Source organism: Delphinapterus leucas, chromosome 11 (assembly GCF_059928025.1).
Source record: "Delphinapterus leucas isolate spDelLeu-1000000601 "Yukka" chromosome 11, BTC_Dleu_Yukka2, whole genome shotgun sequence".
Taxonomy (NCBI): domain Eukaryota; kingdom Metazoa; phylum Chordata; class Mammalia; order Artiodactyla; family Monodontidae; genus Delphinapterus; species Delphinapterus leucas.
In genome coordinates, this window is record NC_143139.1 from 23,171,993 (window position 1) to 23,193,208 (window position 21,216).

At 41.3% G+C, this 21,216-nt stretch overlaps 1 protein-coding gene across 4 annotated transcripts; it reads right to left on the reverse strand.

Moving 5' to 3' along the window:
• Window positions 1-8,491: 8,491 nt before the first annotated feature.
• On the reverse strand, window positions 8,492-20,855 carry PTHLH (parathyroid hormone like hormone). Of its 4 annotated transcripts, none has more exons than XM_089920436.1 (4): window positions 20,493-20,852; window positions 19,854-19,976; window positions 13,454-13,876; window positions 8,492-8,994 (listed from the first exon to the last, which is right to left on the reverse strand). In XM_089920436.1, the coding sequence occupies exons 2-4, from the start codon at window positions 19,952-19,954 to the stop codon at window positions 8,985-8,987; spliced, it is 534 nt and encodes a 177-aa protein (XP_089776562.1). In that variant the 5' UTR covers window positions 19,955-19,976; window positions 20,493-20,852; the 3' UTR covers window positions 8,492-8,984. The 4 variants fall into 4 exon arrangements, with proteins under 4 accessions (XP_089776562.1, XP_022433557.1, XP_030617736.1 ...); XM_022577849.3 differs by lacking the exon at window positions 20,493-20,852 and adding an exon at window positions 20,142-20,461; XM_030761876.2 differs by having other exon boundaries at window positions 8,493-8,994; window positions 20,477-20,850.
• Window positions 20,856-21,216: the final 361 nt, after the last annotated feature.

Consider the following 21,216-nt stretch of genomic DNA (forward strand, 5'->3'; position numbering starts at 1 on the left):
TAGAAGGTTGTGTTAACCCTCCAGTTCTCCAAAACACATGGATTGGAGAAAGGGTGGATCACTCAAGTGGAAGCTACTGTTGTTACAAGATAATTTTAAAAAAAGAAAAAAAAAGTCTGGGGTAGATATGTAAATGAACATGTGCTACAGATTTATTCTATACACTAGTCAATGAGAGGGCAAGACAGATTATAACACATTCAAAAAAGATTGAAATGAATGTGCCAATGGAGGCAAAACTATTTTTTCCAAGGCTGGGGGTGTTGGGAAGAAGTTAATTGAACCTCTACAGGACAAAATTATAGACAAGAATTATTTTGTCTTGCTACCAGTCACTTACAATTCAGAGAATTATAAAACAACTTCCACAGAATTGGAATCTGATAACCCAGAGAAGTTTTGCCTAGAATCTAGTTGCATAGTTTTCAACTGGAAGCACAAATATTTTCCCTTCCCTGGGAAGACAAACAACATGTGTTCACTAAACAAGGGATGCAGTATTTGAAGCAGAAATATTTCTCCTCCTAATTCCAGGTGGTACCAGCAGAAAGCTTAGCAGAGTTCAACTGCAGTAGGTAATCTATTGGGTCCTTGAAACAGGGACTGTGCCTCAGTTGTCTCTATGTCCTCTGGGCCTAACTCATGAGAAATGTTTATTAAGTGTGTGGAATGAATGTTGAGGAGGGCATCTGCTGAGTGGGCTTCTTCTGGAACAATAGAAAAGCACCCTAGAACCATTCTCGAGCTCTTACTTCTCACCTATCAGAAAAGCCCTATTATTTTATTGCTATAAAATACATTGCATGTACTTAAAACACTCAAACTTTGAATTTTTATAATAGATTACTCAAGGTTGATTTGGTTCTCTGTAGATGTTATTTCTGTTTGTGGTTGACTACAGAAACACTAAACAGTCGTAAGGGATTATTATTATTGTCACCATTATAACTACAGTAAAAGATGATTGAAACTGTCCAGGATTTGTATTAAGCTACAGTTTGTGTTGAAAACAAGGAAGTGCAACTTCCAACCCTGATGAAGAAGATGTTTCCAGGGGACCCAGTCACTCCCAACTAACAAGATATGTATTTACTAGGCAATAGGCTGCTGCTAGGCCAACCCTCAAAGAAAAGCATGAACTCAATAGGAAATAATGGCTAAAAACATATTTGGTATAAGAAAAGATAAAATAAGCAATTGCAGATTCTGCATGGCATCCAGAAAGGCCAAGTAGTTTATGAGCCGCAGGCCCAACAATTTAATCAGTTTCACACAGTCTGTTTTGACATTGACTTTTCAAGCTAATTGCCTCTTGATCGTGACACCATAGGAGCAGGTGATATCAGGGCAGAATCAACCAGAAAACTAGTTATCTGCAGGAAAGGACAGAATTGACTCTGCCTTTAGGTTCACAGAGTAGCTGTCATTGTCGTCACTCAGGCATATGAATCTATGTGATTCTTGGAAAATGTGGGACGAGGAGGTCTGTCATGAGAGCTATAGCCAATTGGAGGGACACGGTCTAATAGTCCAGCACATTAAAAAGTAAAAATATGTTTTTTTTCCCCCTAACCGGTGTATTAATAAAGTATGTGTAGCCATTACCCTAAGACTTGTGTGTCCCTCTGGGAATAAAATATGTATTTAGTTGTATCTCTTTAGAAGATTCACTTAGTGTAAAATAGAAAGGCAGCCCCGATTAGGGCAGGATTCTTCACAATTAGATCGAGAGCTATAAAAGTAGAAAGATAAATTTGATTTAAAAAGGTAGGGAATATCAGACACTCGGAGGGAAATGTGGGGAGATTTCAAGAGGCAGGGGTGTTCGAACCCAAGTCAAGCCAGCAAGCACCTCCAGGAGCTGGTGTGTGATCTTCACCTTCATCCCCAGGCTGATTTCCAATAGAAAGAAGCTGAAACCCAAATCATGCCTGGCTCTCTTCCTTCACAGCGCCCTCCAGCGATCAACGGCATTCTTCTTCCCTAAACCAAGGTGATCTCAATGGAAAATTTTTCTTTCCTCTTTTCCAGGTAATTTAAAAAGGAATAAATAAGTAGCCAAAAGCCAACCCAGAGAGGAAAACCCTTTGGAAAGAAAGGATGCTGGCTCACTCATTGTCTCCCTGTGTGGGCAGTGGACTGCCGGGCACGCAGGTTGGGCACGTGCATCTGTTAGCTGGGGAAAGAATTAACTGTGGCGATTGGGCGATCGTTTGTGACTCCTAAATGCAGCTGCTCTGCAATGTGCCAAGTGTTCACACAGAAAATCATCAAACTCCAGGGAAGGGGGAGGGGGAGGGACACTTGGAAAAACTGAATATTGGAGTTTTGGAGCAGGTTGAGAGGTAACAGGAGGGGGAAGATTTCATCTCTGAGGTGGTCCCATTTTAAATATGTTTTAGCCTTCTTACAGAAAGTGGCTCTCTGTATAGTTTACACACCGCCTGCCAGCCACTGCTCCCTGGCCTCCTCTGCCACCTTCCTTTTAAAGCAACAGCTGCTCATTCATGGGACTGTGCAAACACCTGGGCTTCTTGCACACACGCGCGTGCGCGTGTGTGTGTGTGTGTGTGTGTGTGAGAGAGAGAGAGAGTGCACTTTATGAGCTTTGTGAAATAGAAGGCGGTAGTCAGCCTTAGAAGATGCCAGGGAGGAAAGGAGGAGAGAAGCTGGTAAGGGGTGCCCTCCCAGACAGTAGAGAGTGGAGGAAAATAGGATCATCTCAAACCTATGATCTCATTGAACTCACTGAAATCAAGACCAAAATAGTTTTGTCTCAAAGATGCTTGTTCTGACCAAGCTTTACTGCAACGCTGTAGCAATGGCGCACAGAGTCCAGACTCAGGAGTCAGATGCCCCTGGCTTTGAGTCCCTTCTCTGCCCTGTGACCTCTGCTTGTTCTTGGGCAGGTTGTCTAATCCATCTCAGGCAAAACTGCATCACCTGTGAAATGGAGACAACAAACCTCTACCTCATGAGATGCTTGGAAAGATTAATTAGGTTAGTGCAACCTGGGCATAATAAGCTAGTAGAAAACAAGTATTAGCTCTATTATATTAGGCAATGTGTTAGGCTAACTTATTCTTTATGACGTACTAGTTGTTATAATGTCATAAAATGTTGTTATGGAATAAAATTTCTAGTTCTTGAGGAATTAAGAATCTCTCACTCTGTCATCCGAAGAGAAAAAAATTCTCCTTAAGACAACATGCCTGTTTTCTAGTTTCTTTCACCTATAGATAGCCATGACACAACACTTCAATGTATTGTTTGTATTCTACATTGACTCAAGTGTTCTACTAAAACTCATGATGAGTGAAAGAAACAGTAATGTGCATATAGAATTACTAAATCCAACATGGCGCAGTTTGTAATTGTTTTGCTTTCACTTTGTAGGACATGGAGCAGCTCAACAGAGTTATCTGCCAGCAGCTCTTCAGTGACAAGCCAGTGAGCTCAAGTGGAAGATGGATGGGTGATTTTGCTTTTCAGGCCCCAAAGCAAAGTAGACTTGGCAAGGAGTAAGGGTCACCATTAAAACAATCCATGTTTGCAGGGGTGACACATTTTGTCATTTGTAAATGTCTTCCAGTTTGGAGGGAAACGTAAGGAAATTCTCTGGAAGATGTTTTGAAGTTTAATTAAAGCACAGTTTGAAAACATATCCCTTGTGCTTTGCACTTGTAAATGTGAGCGTATCAGGAACTTGCACAGAGATGTGAATGTTCTCATCCTGATGTTGGGTAGCTCTGGTTGGGACCTGTGTCTATTAATCTTCTGACAAAATAGCAGTGTGCCTCTTTGTGCACAACTGGACCTTGTGCGTAACGTCTGTGCGGTATATTCATAGGATGGAAACCTGATATTTTAAATTCTCCTCACTTCCTCTGGGAGGTTGCTGTATACTCAGCATAAACCCTTGCTTCTTGCACTTTCAGGGCTGGAAAAGTTCCTAGTAAACCAGAAGCTGAAAAACAAAGGTCACTCTGGTGAATGGTTGATAACTTGGGGCAGTTAGTCATTCTCTGAGCTTCTTGTTGTTGGAATAAGAGAATGGCATGACACGGGAGTCTGAAATACTCAAAACTCTGATCCATCTCCTACGTCCAGCAGACTTTTTGCTTAACTCTGCTTTTCAGTTCATTCATCCAGAAACTGAAAGAACTTTTAAGTTCTGTTCAATGAACATTTCTTGAGCACCTGCTATGTACTAATGCTGTTATCTAGTGTTGGATGATATACATTGACTAAGACAATGTTCCTGCCCTCAATAAGTTCACAGAATAATTAGGGAAGTAACATTGGCAACTTGGAAGTAACAGTACTTCTCTTAAGGAGTTGACCCAGGACACATGATAGTATAATTCAGTGAAGTAATACCTTCAGCCTTAGGAATCTTCGTAGCTACCAGTATTTAACACCTCCTCTGAATCGTTTGATTGAGTCCTTAGGAGGAGCTTAGCATGTGGCCATGTTTTGCTAACTGTATGATAGAATCTTTTTTTTTTTTTGGAGTACGCGGGCCTCTCATTCTTGTGGCCTCTCCCGTTGCGGAGCACAGGCTCCGGACGCGCAGGCTCAGTGGCCATGGCTCACGGGCCTAGCCGCTCCAATGGCATGTGGGATCTTCCCGGACCGGGGCACGAACCCGTGTCTCCTGCATGGGCAGGCGGATTCTCAACCACTGTGCCACCAGGGAAGCCCAATGATAGAATCTTTGATGGTAGTCTTACTGTTAACACCTTCTGGGTTATTAAATAAGAAGTAGCCAGTATTCGTGCCTGGGATGTCTTTTACCCTTTGTTTAAGGAATGAACGATGGCTCTACCGGGTATACCTCCTGGGAACACTTAGAACTCTCAATAAAAGTGCACCCTGTTACAGAAGATGAACCCACTGAACTTCAACATATTGTTTCTGTTCACAGCTCGTTCTGTTTTTCCATGAACTTTGTAGCCAAAGGGAAAAATAGCAGTTAAACTGTAAGATGCTCTAGAATTAAACCCTAGATTATCCTAAAGTTAATGCTCTGTGATGGTTTAAGTATATCAGAATTTCTTGCAAAAGGCATTAACTTGTGTTCTTTAAGCACTCTGAGCATCTATTAAACCATATTTCAGGATTTACTTAATGAATTGACTATAAGATAAAATCAAAGTAATTCTTGATTTTGTTCTTCTTGTTGGGTCCATTATATATAGTATATTAAAGAACTTTTTGAATTTTAAAACGATTGACTCCCTTTGTCCTTGTATGGTAGTTATAGAAAGTTAAATAACTAGTTTGCTCAACAGGTACTAAGGTTAGGTAATGGAAAATTGAAACAAAATTCTTAACCATCAAGGTGTATAATTATACTATTTCCTAAGAAAAGCTTCAATTTCCCCTTATTTCTCAGATTGATGCTGCCTGCATTCCCAATTTTTGTAACAAGGAAGCTAGATGCCAATGTTGATTTTAGGTATTTTCAGGACCAATAATGTCAACACTGATCTGGGTTCATCACTTACGTAGCCCTGCACCTGTTTTACAATGATGGCTAAGAAAACACAGAGGCAAGGAATAGGGTCTTCACACATAAGTACCACTCCTTGTCTTTTGTAGTTGGACTTCCCAATGTCCATAAATATGTCTTAGGTATCTAATTATATACCAAATTTCTGTCTGAATAAAATTTGTGGAAGGCAATAGTGAGTTAGCAGATTAGGTTTTATTTTTTAATTCCAGAATACTTAGTCCAACTTGCCTCTATTTAAATCATGACTGCTTTATAAACATTACTTAAGTCAAGCATGAGCCGTATTCACTTAGACCGTAATTTGCTAAGAGTTTATTTACATTCAAACACTTATTATCTTAAATTACGTATTTCAGTTTTTCTTTCATAGAAAATAACAATGCCAGAAAAAATGACTTTTTCCCCCAAAGGTTTTTTTCTTCCTTCATCTTCCCATCCCATCCCTTATCCTATGATTTTACTCCTATCACTACTTGAAGACCAAGGATATGACAGAAGGTAATAATGGCATTAATAATGTTTTGGTCAGAACTGATAACTATAAATTCCCCCTTTTCATTTCAGGAATGGACTATTTGTGCAGAAAAGCCTAAAGATGACTTGAATCTGATGCTTCCCTGCCGTTATGTCCAGGTATTTACCACATTAGCGTTTAAAAAACATTTTTCATGTGAACAACACATAAGGGTTTGGTGCAGTCTTAAGATTTAGAGTTTCAGATGGAGTTTTGCAAAATGTGGTTATATCTGGTTTTAAGGCTCTCCAAGCTAGTTGCTTTATACAGGTTTAATGTATTGGTCTTAACTTCTGCATATTCCTTAGATATAAAAACCATATGCAACAAAGTCACAAGTGAAGCTAAGCACAAATTCTCATGTTTGCTTACTAACATAGATTCAACATTCTTACCCAAAATAGTAAGATGGGCACTGTTTGAAGGCTATGGGACTTAAGTGAAGCTATGAATAAGTTCAATCTTAGAATATTCCTCCCAGAAACATTATCTTACTCACATCCAGATCAGCCTAATCTCTCCCTATGTGATTTTTCCCATTTTTATTTTTTTATTTTATTTTATTTTTGATGTTGGGGGTAGGAGTTTATTAATTGTTTATTTATTTTTGCTGTGTTGGGTCTTCCTTTCTGTGCGAGGGCTTTCTCTAGTTGTGGTAAGTGGGGGCCACTCTTCATCGCGGTGCGCGGGCCTCTCACTGTCGCGGCCTCTCTTGTTGTGGAGCACAGGCTCCAGACGCGCAGGCTCAGTAGTTGTGGCTCACAGGCCCAGTTGCTCCGCGGCATGTGGGATCCTCGCAGACCAGGGCTCGAACCTGTGTCTCCTGCATTGGCAGGCAGATTCTCAACCACTGCGCCACCAGGGAAGCCCCCATTTTTAAATATTCACAGAATTTTGGATTATTTCAGTTTCTTGAATACAACGTTTAGTTGTTTCATGTATACGTATGTATATATATATATTTATTTGCGTTACGCGGGCCTCTCACTGTTGTGGCCTCTCCCATTGCGGAGCACAGGCTCCGGACGCGCAGGCTCAGCGGCCATGGCTCACGGGCCCAGCCGCTCCGCGGCATGTGGGATCCTCCCGTACCGGGGCACGAACTCGCGTCCCCTGCATCATCAGGCGGACTCGTATGTATACTCTTGAGGGCATTTACAGAATTTAAAAAAATATATATATATATATATATATTTATTTATTTATTTGCCTGTGCTGGGTCTTAGCTGCGGCACATGGGATCTTCGTTGTGGCATGAGGACTCTTAGTTGCAGCATGCATGTGGGATCTAGTTCCCTGACCAGGGATCGAACCCGGGTTTCCTGCATTGGAAGCATGGCATCTTAACCACTGGACCACCAGGGAAGTCCCCATTTACAGAAATTTGCTTCCTGTGCATCCTCCAAACATCTAACAGATACCAAACATGATACTGAGCCTAAACAAAGTATACTTCTGAAATATGTGCTTGCTTGATTCATGGGCTTTTCATTTTCTTGTGTTGGATTTTTACTGATGAGTTCTCAGCTGTAAAGAAAAAGATTCTGTAGAAGGAAGATGTTTGTGTTTTCATCTGAACAACCAGGATGGAACAACCAGGTAGGAACAACCAGGATGATATGCAAAATGTAAAGGGGATTGCATGTGGCATTATATCCATGCTGTTTGCAAACTTGGTCCCTGGAACTGGTATGTCCCACGAAAGCTATCTTCACCAGTGACAGATTTTTTTTTTTTTTTCTTGTTACGCGGGCCTCTCACCGTTGTGGCCTCTCCCGTTGTGGAGCACAGGCTCCGGATGTGCAGGCTCAGCGGCCATGGCTCACGGGCCCAGCCACTCCGTGGCATGTGGGATCTTCCCGGACTGGGGCACGAACCCGTGTCCCCTGCATCGGCAGGCGGACTCTCAACCACTGTGCCACCAGGGAAGCCCCGGTGACAGCTTTTTGAATTGCCACACACCTCCCAAACCTGAGTCTCTCTCCTTTCTCTGGTAGGAAAGGTTAACAGGTAGAATTCTCAAGTAGCTCTTTTATGCTTATTATGTGACCAATAGGGGCAAAAGCTCTCTCAAATTAAACTTTACATTGATTAAACTTACCCCTGGCCTTAAAGCTCCTGATCTGCCTCTCTTCCTGTTTTTCAACTCTGGCTAACTCTCTGGACTAAGTTTCTTTAATTTTTTTTCTCCTGACTTTTCTCTGCTTTTTTTCTGCCCTCTCCACTCTTCACCTTGAATTGGATGTACTTCATAAAATGATGTCTAGATAATTCAGCCATTCTGCCGAATTGAACTTAAATATCGGACAAAATACATTTTAAGTGGTTTTAAACTAATGTGAAAATGTTGGAATTTCTACCAATATAAACATACTAAACTTAAGACCATATTTAAATACAGTTAAAAATTACATCATGTTTCTTCTACTAGAAATCTTAAAGGATATATCTATATACACATAAAATTCACCTTCTGAGTCATGGTGTAATTTAGATTATATTTTATTAGACATTCTTTACAAATTTAAAATACTGCTATTTTTACATGCGCAGAGGAAAATCAGTTTGGATAATTATTTAGGCATTCATTAAAATCAACCACAATATAGAGATACTTTATTGTGTCATTTATCAACATACTTGATATGTATATCTAAAGTGCATTATGTTACAAAAAATATAGAAATTCAGCAGCACCAAGACACATTTACAAAATAAATACATCAGTTGACAAAATAAATTATGGTAAATGTGATAATAATAATTGGATTAGCCTTGGCAAAAAAAAAATATTCACAATGACCAATGTGCAGTTTCATAGAGCAATGGGGGAGACAGTTTTATTCCAATGCATTTACAGTATTTACAGACAATAAATATTTCTAATACTTTCCATATGTTCATTATTACAGAATCCTGCAATATGTCTTCTGAACGTCTCTGCTGAAAATTTCAATGCCTCCTGTAAAGAGAAAGAAGGGAAAGAAGAGGAGAAAACAGGTTAATTCTCTTTACAAATGAAGAGACATAAAATAAAGGATGTAAATTAAGGAACATAGAATCACAATAGAAAGAGATTCAGGGGACTGCTTGTAAATATCTTTTACAGAAGGTGATTGTGGGATCCACCTGACTTTCTAGAACCTCTGCTACAGGCCGAGTCTTTAATCTGATCAAATGGTCAATGTACAGCAGAAAGGAAAATGGGTAAGGGACAAATTTGAGAATTCAGAAATAAGGCCAGGCTGTGCAATACATCATTAAATACACCTTGCTTAGAAGTTTATTCCCCGGTGATGCCCAACAGAGGTGATGCACAGGTTGATTATTCTGTTCAGGTTCTCATTTGGCCAATCTCTCACTAAGATAATGGGTTGTTGTGAGGGTAGAGTGTGTGATTTGGGGTAAAGGTTAGAAGGATGTGTAATTAAACAAAGTATGTTTGATTTGAAGATATCTGTTCTTCTTTAGCTGTCCTTAAACACTAATGAATAAAACTATCATTGGATTTTAGTTTTTGAAGCCAAAACTAAGATAGGATTGCTGCTAGTTTTTTGACTGAATCTTGCATTAGAGATTGGGAAAGCCCATTTTAAATTAGAGAATAAGAATCAATTAATTTAAAAGTATAAAATAACAATATTTCACATCACTGTGTTTGTTTTATTACCCAGAATAAGTTACCACTTGGGACTGACACCTTTTCGAACCCTTCTAAACACTGTAATGACAGTATTTTAAGGTGAGCTAGTGACTTTTTCTCTGCTTTTCTCTCTCCTTTTCTCTCCTCTCTGTGTGGTCTATTTCAGGGAATACATATTGGTGTCAAGGAAACAACTACGGAATGGAATCTGATTGGCTGTGTCACTGCATTAACAGCCAGAGTTTTACATGGCAGACCTGCATGGTTGTGAGACCTACCAAGAAGCAAACTCTTGACAATTTAGGAATTTTATGTGCAGCTTGAAGAATGAAAAACAAGTTTAGCATTTAGGGGGATTTAATGTCTTAAGGAATTGACCTCTTCACCAAGAGTCTTGTTTGGAATGATGAAATAGCTCCTAGTTACACAGAAAAAAAAATAGTTTACGATTAAAATTTTAAATGGTAGGTGGATATGGATGGATGCTATGAAAATAAAGTCCAAAAGGCAACTGTCAAACTCAATAATTTGCTTACTGTACTGATTTTTAAAGGTCTTGGTACTAAATGGTATTTAGTGAATTGAGTAACACAAGCAGGGAGCGAATGAATAGTCTCGAACAATTATTTCCTCAGAAGGAAAGAAAAAGGAAATAAATTAGAGGACCAAGGAAAAGATCTTTTGATTAAGTCTCACCCTGCCCAGCCAGTTTGCTTGTTATCTGTCCTTCTGATTTCTCTTTAACAAAGGCATGTAGTGGAACAGTCAGGTAAAATATACACCATGACCTAAAAGTATACGTATATGTTTATTACACATATGAGTATGACAACACTTTAGACCTCTAGCTCTTCTGAGTACTGAAAAGCTTTTCTATTATTTCTAAATCAGTGTTTGCCAAGGCAAATGATATGGTCTCAATTAAATGAGTTCTACTGTAACTGGACATCTCATTTGCAACATCAAACATTCCAAAATGTAATTTCCAAAATTTAAAGCTATGTATTTTCCACTGAATGGTTCACGTGAGAGGATCCAGACAGTGTTAGCGCAATAGCTTCTTTTAAGAAATACCACCACTATTATATATTATAATAAAGTCTGTGCTTGCTATATCATCAGGCCTCTTAGATCGTAGTATAATAATGCAAAGAGATTAAAGAGAGGACATTAATAAAAGGTTGGAGGCTTACAAATCTTTAAAATAGTTATTCTGAAAAGACTCTAGCTGGATTACAAAATCTGCATGACCCCATATGTTCTCATCAGTACACTCCTGAATTTCCCCACTCTTCCCTACACCTCTATTGCATTGTATTGGGAGAATGCCAACATCTGGCTGCCAAATGAACAGTGCTTTCCATGAACATCCCTCAGAACCAGGGAACAGAAAGGAGAAGCAGAAGTATTCTACTTCTTTCAGTCCTAGGTCTGGATTTGATTAGGGTACTGCCTAATTTTTACTAAATCTATTTTTTTAAATATCTTTATTGGAGTATAATTGCTTTACAATGTTGTGTTAGTTTCTGCTGTACAACAAAGGGAATCAGCTATACGTATACATGTATCCCCACATCCCCTCCCTCCTGAGCCTCCCTGCCACCCTCCCTATCCCACCACTCTAGGTGGTCACAAAGCACCGAGCTGATCTCCCTATGCTATGCAGCTGCTTCCCACTAGCTATCTATTTTACATTTGGTAGTGTGTATATGTCCATGCCACTCTCTCACTTCGTCCCAGCTTCCCCTTCCCCCTTGTGTCCTCAAGTCCATTCTCTACGTCTACGTCTTTATTCCTGTCCTGGCCCTAGGTTCTTCAGTACCGTTTTTTTAGATTCCATATATGTGCGTTAGCATACGGTTACTAAATCTGCTTTAACTTAGAGACACCTTTGGGATAAGAATTGACGAGGGCTGGTTTTCAATTCTCCAGATATTTAAGAGCATTGCAAATTTTAAATGAATAGAATTTATTCAAAAGTATTTCTACTTCTGTTTTTATAACATATGTTTTTTATATATATATATATATATATAATGGATAAAAATAGGTTCTGGCAATAAAGTAAAACACTTGCATTAGTTATAAATATGTACAATTGGATCATATCTTAAAATACACTGAATGTGTGCATTAAGCCAAGACTTATGGGGTTTGTTACCCCTTATAGATCCATTAGATATCTGCAGAATAGATCATTCACTATGCTAAAGATTCCTCTACTGCCACAGCCCACTGATTACTGAAGCTGTACTACCTAGCCAGTATAACTATTATTTATATGCTATTTAATGATGGGTTTTGTCAACGTAACTCGAAGATAGATGTGATGGTCAAAATCCCCTTTGAAACATCACTCTGTCATCCTGTCTCTACCAGTCAGGGGAAAGGATTGGAGAATTAACAGGGGACTCTTTAAATAATGAGATCATTACTGCATATGATGCATTCTTGTGTAGTTTTCCTCTTTCTTTCAAACCCCACAGAAAAGCTGTATTGAAAAGTAAAAACCAAAAAAGATCCTATCAGCGGAAATGCAGGGGTAAAGTGCAGTACTAACATGGCGCTGGCTTAAGCGTCAGGAAATGAAATAAAGGCAGTTCTGAGGACAGCCTATCCCAGTTCCCAGGTCTGCTCAGTTGCCTTAACTGTGGAAGGCCTTCGTTTTCTATTTTATAAAATGAGATTAATACTTGCCCCATTTTTGCCTCACAGAAACACACATAGGTAGATAGATAGATAGATAGATAGATAGATAGATAGATGGATGGTACAACCAGAACGAAATCTAAAAGCACCCAAATAATAATTCCATGTAATCTTACTTAATCTTCACCTGACCCAGTGAGGTTGGCACAAGTACTACCTTTATTTCACCGAAGAGGGGAGTTAGTCTTAGAAAGACCAAGGAACTTGCCCAACGTTATGAGCTTTAATAAGTTTAGACCCAAGACTTGAACCTAAGCGTTTTGGCTCCAAAGTGTGTGCATATGAGCATCTGTGAGCTAAGAATAAACAAGCCACATAGATGTGGTTTTATTATTCCTACTATAATACCCTAGAGGAAGTATTTCAACTTGCAGTGGACAAACAGATACATGAGAAAAACTTATACCTTATAACCAAGTCTATACTTAAAAATTTTCAGAAATCATGATTTTTGTTCCATGAACTGGTAGAAACCAGAGTTAAATTTAATTAAATAAATTTAAAGTCTGTGTTTAAAATTTTAAATTTAATTAAATGAAAATAAATTTTAAGTAAATTTAAACTAAAAAATGTGGACGGCTGAGAACTGTTTATGGTAAGATATTTTTCTGTAGTATTTGTAGGTCATATCAAATCCTTCTGCATTCTCCCTTGGAGTGAAGAAAAGAAAGAAAGAAAGAAAGAAAAAACAATCAAAGTTTGACATAGTGTGAGTGGAGGAAATCAATACGTTTCTCTAACAAATGGTGAAGGTACAGTAGCTTCTAAAGTTTGAGTGAAAAAATGAAAGGGGTTAGTAGAGCACTAAAGGATTTGTGTCGGGGTTTGTTGGTGGAGAAAGAAGCAGGGTGATTAAACCCCCGTGGGTGTTGAAGGGCTAGGAGCACACTGCTTTAAGGCAGGCCGTATCCTGAGCCATCTTGGTTTTGTAAGCTTTTAAATTGTGGAGCCATTGATGGAGGGAAAGATAGGGAGGAGATTCTAGGTCTGTGCAAGCCAAAGCAGAATAGAGGCTCCACACCCCACCTGGGGGCATGGAGGAGGAGCTGGGGCCCCGGGAGCCGGTTACCGTGAATTGAGCTCCAGCGATGTCGCGGAGATGTCAGACAGGTGGTCCCCTTCCAGCCAACACCCAGCCACGCCCGAGTTCAGCCAGGCCGATCGAGTTCGCCGCTTCTTCTTTTCCTGCTCCTTGCGTTTTCCAGGCTTGCTTTTCTTTTTCTTGCCGGGTGTCTTCAGTGGCTGCTCTTTGTACGTCTCCACCTTGTTGGTTTCCTGAGTCAAGTATCTGCCCTCATCGTCAGACCCAAATCGGACGGGGTGGTTCTTGGTGTTGGGGACAGGCTTGGAGTTGGGGGACACCTCCGAGGTAGCTCTGATTTCAGCTGTGTGGATTTCCGCAATCAGATGGTGCAGGAAGAATCGTCGCCGTAAATCTTGGATGGACTTCCCCTTGTCATGGAGAAGCTGGTGTTCAGACACAGCTCTTTTGCTTTAAGGGAAAAAGAACAGGAGGGGAAGGAAACAATGACATTTTAGTAGATGGCAGAGACCACAAAGACTTGAGGAAAGCCCTTTAAATTGTCTAGTTGATCCAATACAGGATACAAACTAAGCTGGAAGAGCTGCAAGCTGACTGAGCAGGGAAGGGGCGAGAGCGGAAGGGAAGAGCCGGCCGTTAGGAGGCTCCAGCTCCAGCCTCAGCTATGCGGCTCCCTAGGTCGGTGACCTTGGTGAGAACATGAATGTTATTGGGCCTCAGGGGCCCCATCTGTTTAAAAGGAAAGGATCAGATTCTGAGATTTCTATGCTGTCTTCTCAATTTAAAATATTATGATTCAGTTATTCAAAGAAATGGACAGAAATCACTGGGCTTTTTTCCCCACATTTTTCAGAGTTGTGTTGAGGAAATAAATCCAGGTGTCTTAGTCTGGGAAACAAAAAGGTGGCTGATTTCACCTGAGTACTCGCCCCAGACATACTTGTGCATGAGCAGGCGTGCATGCACGCATACTGCTCCCCACTTGAGAAAATAATACTACTACTGAATCTCAAAGAAGAGCAAGCTCTACTAGTAAAAGCAAACAAAGACTGAAGGATGAAGTGAGCTGTGAAGCCTGTCTAGGAAACCACCTAACAGAATGAATTTGAACATGATTGATATTAGACTATGGGCTACCAAGAACCTATATTTGAAGGCCAGCTGTCAGAGAGAGCATGCATAATTTTCTGTAAAGTAGTGGGTGGTCTCTTTAAAATGACTTTGAGTGTTTAAGTGAGATCATTCTATTTCATCTGTGCGTCTCTCTTTTTTTTTAATTTAGAATTTCAGAGGGTAATATCTTTAGTACTTAACTGAGAAATTCACTTTTCTATTTGTTCTTTGTCTTAAAAATATCTCTAGAAACAAATATGATTTTCCTATTTAAACAACACTCTAATAAAAATATAGTGAAAAAGAATAAACTAATTCTCTATCAATTCTTTTAGATAACACCCCAACTCTTGCTTAAATGTCCATTCATGCATTCTTGTATTATTCTGTGTGTATTTATTAACCAAATTTAAGTATTGCATATATGAATCAGTCATATTATGTCTGCTACAACTATGCTGCACCTAACTCCAATTTCTACCACTGAAACAACCCTCCAAAGTGGCTCATTTTCAAAAGTATCTGAAGGGGCCTTCCCTGGTGGTGCAGTGGTTAAGAATCCACCTGCCAATGCAGGGGACACGGGTTCGAGCCCGGGCCCGGGAAGATCCCACATGCCGCGGAGCAAATAAGCCCGTGTGCCACAACTACTGAGCCTGCGCTCTAGAGCCCGTGAGCCACAACTACTGAGCCTGCATGCCTAGAGCCTGTGCTCCGCAACAAGAGAAGCCACCACAATGAGAAGCCCACGCACTGCAATGAAGAGTAGCCCCCGCTCGCCGCAACTAGAGAAAGCCCGTGCGCAGCAACCAAGACCCAATGCAGCCAAACATTTAAAAAAATAATAATAAAAAAAAAGTATCTGAAGGTATTTCACAGGGCTGCATCCCACATATTGTCATTCCCCTGACACTACGATAGATTTATCTGGTCTCATTACTTTCATTAATACAACTTTAACTCCTCAGAGAAATATGACAATAATAAATAGCACTCTCCTCATTTTACAGATGTGGAAAGTGAGGTTCAGAGAGATTAAAGGCCTCACACTTGCTCACATGATGAGAACAGGCAGAACCAGGCTCCAAAGACGAAGTCTTTTAATTCTAAAACCAAGATTGTTTTTAGACTTCCTCAACCCTTTCTCTTACTGAAGCTGAATTGTATGTTGAGAAAACAAGAAAGGAAGGTCATAAAGAGACTGTGGTAGGCACCATGGCAAGGGGCAAATGGACAGCAATTTATCAGTTTCCTTGAAGACCAAGCTTGTCCCAAGAAGTACATTTTCATCACCAGAATAACGAACCAGGATTCCTAGTCTGGATTATCACTGGGGGAAGGAGAGATTGTCTAGTTATATTGTGAGTCCCAGAAGGGTAAGGCATGAAAACACAGTCATTATTTCTCCGGACCTTATAGCCAGAATACCAGCTTCCTTTCAGCATTTTAGCGTGTGCACTGACTTTAAGCCATGAAGCTTGTGCAAAAAAGACATGACTTAATGGAAAGGAATTTAACAGGAGCCTGGTTTAAATGAGGCATGAAGGAGTCTCTCTTCCTTTTTGAAGGTGCCACATGTGACTAGATTAAAATTCACTTACTTTGTGGCAGTAGTTAGTATCCTGGAAACTCTTAATAACCTACAAATTGGAGGCTTTGCTACAACAGATTTATATTGTCTAATAACATTTTTAAAGAATAGGACTGATATACTTGCAAGTATTATAAGTATTGCAGTTTAATAAGTATCTTTTAGAAAAATGTCACGTTAAAGAAAGAAGTTCTTAGGTGTGATCAATTATACTATTTGGAGCTTTTATTATTTTCTCAATTCCTGGCAGACAGCCACCCATCTGTATTGTTCTCCAAATGTATAATACAGCCTATTCTAGCTTAACTCGGGGTCAAAACTTTTAACAGTTGGTCTGTTCTAATCAAGCCACCATTGCTCATGCCTCCTCTGACTGGCATATATCCCTGTCATCCTGGCTAGCCTGTCAACTGTGAGTCATGGTGCCTTCCTAACTCAGGCACTGCTCTTTCCCAGGATGGTTCTCATGGGAAATGGAGTGATCATTCTATCCTCTGTTTTATAAAAAGCCTACAATATGGCACAACTTTGTCCAGATTAAAATAGTACATCTTTCATGGGGTACAAAGATTCTTTCTGCCTTTAGGGGTAATTATTAATATATTAGAAAACACAGACTTTCTTAAATGTTAAATCTGAAATGCTGTTACATAATTTACTTACTAGCTCAAAGGTGTCTGCATTTAAAATATTGCGAAGAATGAATTTCTGATTGAGCAACTACACTAGAGGATCAGGAACATAATAGTGTCTTTATTGTCAACAAGGTCCATGGAGTGTTCTATTTATTTTCCAAATAAGACATTAACTGAGACAAGGGTAAGTGACTAGCATGTACAAACTAGATGTACACGGGTGGTGGGCAACATGTTCCAATTAGAGAGGCTTTCACTTTAGATAATTCTGAAGTACTTAAGTTGTAAATATGGCCTCAGTAACAGTCTGTTACTTTATATGCCTGTAAACATTGCATAGCACAATGGTTCACATGACATTTATTACATACCCAACATGGAAAAACAAGCATGCTATGTTCATGGTCTCCTTTGATTATTATTAAAAGATGCAAAAATGTGGAGGAAATGCTTAACACAGATAACTCTGAATTCAGTCAAAATACAGCTCTTCTGCCTTAAAAAAAAATCACTCTCAAGGGAGTTTTCAGGGAAGAAGATTCAATTTCTAAGGAGCTCTCATGGAGCATAGGGAATAGCTGGAGTGATGGGAATTCCGTTTTCAGCACAGGAAGAGATGGCATGCCCGTGCTGATGCTAGGCTCCTGAGGAAGGCATCTGGGTTTAAGAAGAAAAGTTCTGTGGTACATGGAAGAGTCAGGGTTAGGGTGTTAGAGTTAAGATGACTCACCAGAAGTCCTTTCCAACCCAAATGACTCAGTCGAAAGTTATGCTTTTCACTAAGTGGAATAGACCCAGTCTGGCTCCCAAGCAAATCAGTCAATGATGTTTTAGGTTTCTGAATCTGCTGGGGCTTTCTTTCTAAGTTAAACACAAAGACCACCACCTGCTGAAAGCCACATACATCTGGACAAGAATGTCCTCAGGTCTCCAACTTACTCACGCTCTAGACTCATTAAGTAAAGTCCTTTTGGACTCACAGGTCCAGAAGGTTCACAACCTACATTGCCATGGCCTGGGAAGTATTATTGTTGTAGTAGTTTCCTCTCCCTTAAAAGTTAGCCGTTAGCTAGAAAACATCTAAAGCAGTTTCCCTAATACTTGGTGTGAAAAGTAATCGGGGAGTAATATGATTTGATTATATGTTAAAATTTCTTTCAAGGATCTAGGTTGATTTGTCGTAATAGTAGACTAATGCTTTGTCTAGCACACAAAATTTACTGTTACTCGGTAATAATGCAAAAATAATGACTCGTTTTTTTAAACTCCATTTGGCTGCAATAATTTGATGAAACCTTTTAACCTGCTGATGAGTTCAGCCTCCATGAAAAACCATGGCTGTAATGTGATGATCTATTAGCCACTAACTATAAGAACGCTTTGTGGTAGTTTTATAACCATCTGCTGAGTGTGAGCGTTTAACTGCAATATTGTATTTCACCCACAGACAAACCTATAACAGGGTCTCTGGCTGCTAAGTGGTTTCTGATGTGTCTTTTGCAAGGTGCAACAAGGAAAGAGTTAAAAATAGCCTTTAGGACTAACTTAGCACTATTTTTATGCCATAACTGTAGATTTAATCATGGCCCATTTACTGTTTCTCAAAAGAGAAAGCAGGTATTTCTTAAGCAACTTTAAAGAAAAAAATTGGCTCCGTTCCAAGACAGTATCTTTTGACCAAATAAATACAGCATTTAAGTGTGCTTTTAAAAATTTAGTCTTCATCTATATTTATACATGGATTTTTTACATAACTGAATTAAATACAAGTTTCAAAAGGAGCAAAAAGTCAATACAATTTCCAGAAATACATCAGCAAAATGTTGATCTGAAGACTACAATGCAGCTTTATCTTCAGCACAACGTCGTGCACAATTTGCCTTAGGAGATTCATAATAGATTTTCATTTTGGTGCCAAGGTTCAGACATGTCTAAAGTAATTTCATTTAAGGATTTTCTGCTTTAATAATAATAGACTAAGGGCACATATAAAAAGTTGCCTTTTTGTACACCCTTGGGAATTTACAAGAAAGCACCAGGAACTTGATTGTAAGTATTAGATATTGCTATTTTTAGTGTTAGTGTAAAAGTTCTCCGTAATTCCTTCACCAGAGGCAAACTTGTCTCTGTTCTCAAACTTTACGGTTTTCCCATCCTGAACACCGAGAGTGCAGCTTAAAGATCACCCAAAGATGGTCTTACACACATTAATGAACTGCTAGGTCCAACGGATTATTAAGCTAGTGTACTCGCCCACTCTTCCAACTTTTCAGTCACACAACATGGTGTTATTTCTCTGGTGTGCTTTGAGGTATGATTATTTTAAAGTCAAAATTATCCTTAAAGAATCACCAAATGAAAATGCCAAGATACAAGTTTTCAGTCTACAGTGCAAATATTTGGCTCCAGATTAAAGAGCTCTTAGCAATAATTCCAAGTGGGAAAAAAAGTTTCCACACCTAATATTCATTTTGGAATCAAGCACTCTAGCGTTCTTGAACGGTATCAATACCAATGTTGGAGTTGTGCCATTGCAAAGTTGTTACTACTTCATTATATAATATGCCTACATTATGTAATGTGGTCCATTTTATATGCTTAAAATTATGTCATTCATAATAAAATTAGATGTAAAGTTTCTGCTTTTCACACAAAACCTGTCACCCACATGCAGTATGTACGTATACAAGTGCACACAGACATATGTCGCCTGGACCCCTCAGCTTCCTCCGAGTTATCTAAGTTTCTTGCAATCTTCACAGTTTCAATATCTTCCCAGGTCCTGAAAGTAACCCTTTTTTTTCACTAAAGGAGATTTTGCCTAGAGGAGATTCTGTAAAACGCTCCCTCTCATGGAAACACAAAAAATTTGTCTCTTGCCTGTTGCCCCTTGAGGTTCAACCAGTTCTCCCGCCGGGTTTGAGGAGCCGGGCTCAGCCCCGGGCAGGTAGCGGATCTCTCCGCTCTCTAACCCGGGCGAGGAGCATCAGTGACCGCGGCGAGCCCTGGGCAGCGCCCCAGCCTGGTGGCCTCTCCCCCTGGACTCCCCAGCCCTCACCCGGCGCCCTGGGGAGGACCGGGCACTTACAGTCGGCGGCCGAGCTCCTCCACCGAGCGCCCGCAGGAGGGCACCGAGTAGCTCAGCAGGAACAACGCGACGCTCCACTGCTGAACCAGCCTCCACAGCATCGTATCCTCTCTCTCTGGGGACCTGCAACGGAGAGGAAAGGGGCCCGAAGTGTCAGTCCGGCATCTCCATCTCCCCGCACTACCCCGCTGCGCCCCTTCAGCCTGCTCTCAAATAGCCTCCTCAAGGGCATCTCCCAAGTTGCAAAGAGCAAGAAAAAAACTTTCTCTGGAGCCTCTCGGCACTTACTTATTTAGGAACAAACTACTGTGCTTTTTCCAAACCACACAGGCAAAAAGGGACCAAAAAGAGGAAGAAAAAAAAAAGAAAAATCAGAGGCGCCTCCTCCGAAATAATAACCAAAATGAAATGGGTTTATATATGTATCTATGATGAGCAGCGTGTTTACACGTCTCCCATAGCAATGTCTAATTAATCTGGCCGGCAGTATCTTGGGTTCGGGAAGCAGGGCTAACCCCTTCTTAAAAAAAAAAAAAGAAAGTTTCCCCTTCCGAAGTCTGCTTCTTTGCGAACTAGGCCGTCTTGTTCCAGAGCCACTTGCAGCGAGACCCACATATATATACCTAGCTGTCTGTCTACCTCCTCTGGTGGGCTGGTTGCTTCCGGAAAGTTGATTCCACACACCCTGGGAACCAGTTTCAAGTGCGTGTGTCGTCGATCAGGAGGGCCAGGTGGTGGCGAGGGCGGGTTAACAGCGGCGCGGAGGGGCGGCAGCGGCCTGAGCGAGCGACAGGGCAGCAGCGGCCCCGCTTCAAGACCGGGGAGGCATGCTGGCCGGGCGGCGCAGGTTGGAGGAGAGTTGAAAGCCGAGCAGAGGAATGTTCACACGCTCGCAGGCAAACCTGCGGGAGAAGTGAGCGAGTCGCAAAGAGGTGGCGCCCTAGGAACGCGCGCGGGGCGAGCGAGGGCGCGGGCGCGCGGGGGGCGGGGGAGGCGACGGGCGGCCGGAGCGACCGGAGGGGAGCCCCGAGCCGGGAACATCCCGCCGGCCACGGGGAGCCCCCCTCCCTCCCCGCGGCCCCCGGCGCTGCCCGGAGCTCCCCCGACCCCCACCCCGGAGCGCTGGCCCCGCCGCGCCAGCCCGGGGCCGGGGGCGTGGGCGGATCCGCACGTTCCTGCCGGTTCCCTCCGGCCCCGGACCGCTCCGCGGATCTGCAAGCCGAGGTCCCGAGAGCGTGCGGACCGCCCGGAGCAGCCACGACCCCCGTCGCGCAGCTGCAGCCGAGACCCGCGGGACTCGAGCCCCGCGGGCGCCCAGGCCGCCGGGGGCGGTCGGCAAGGAGGAGGCCGAGGAGCCGGGGCG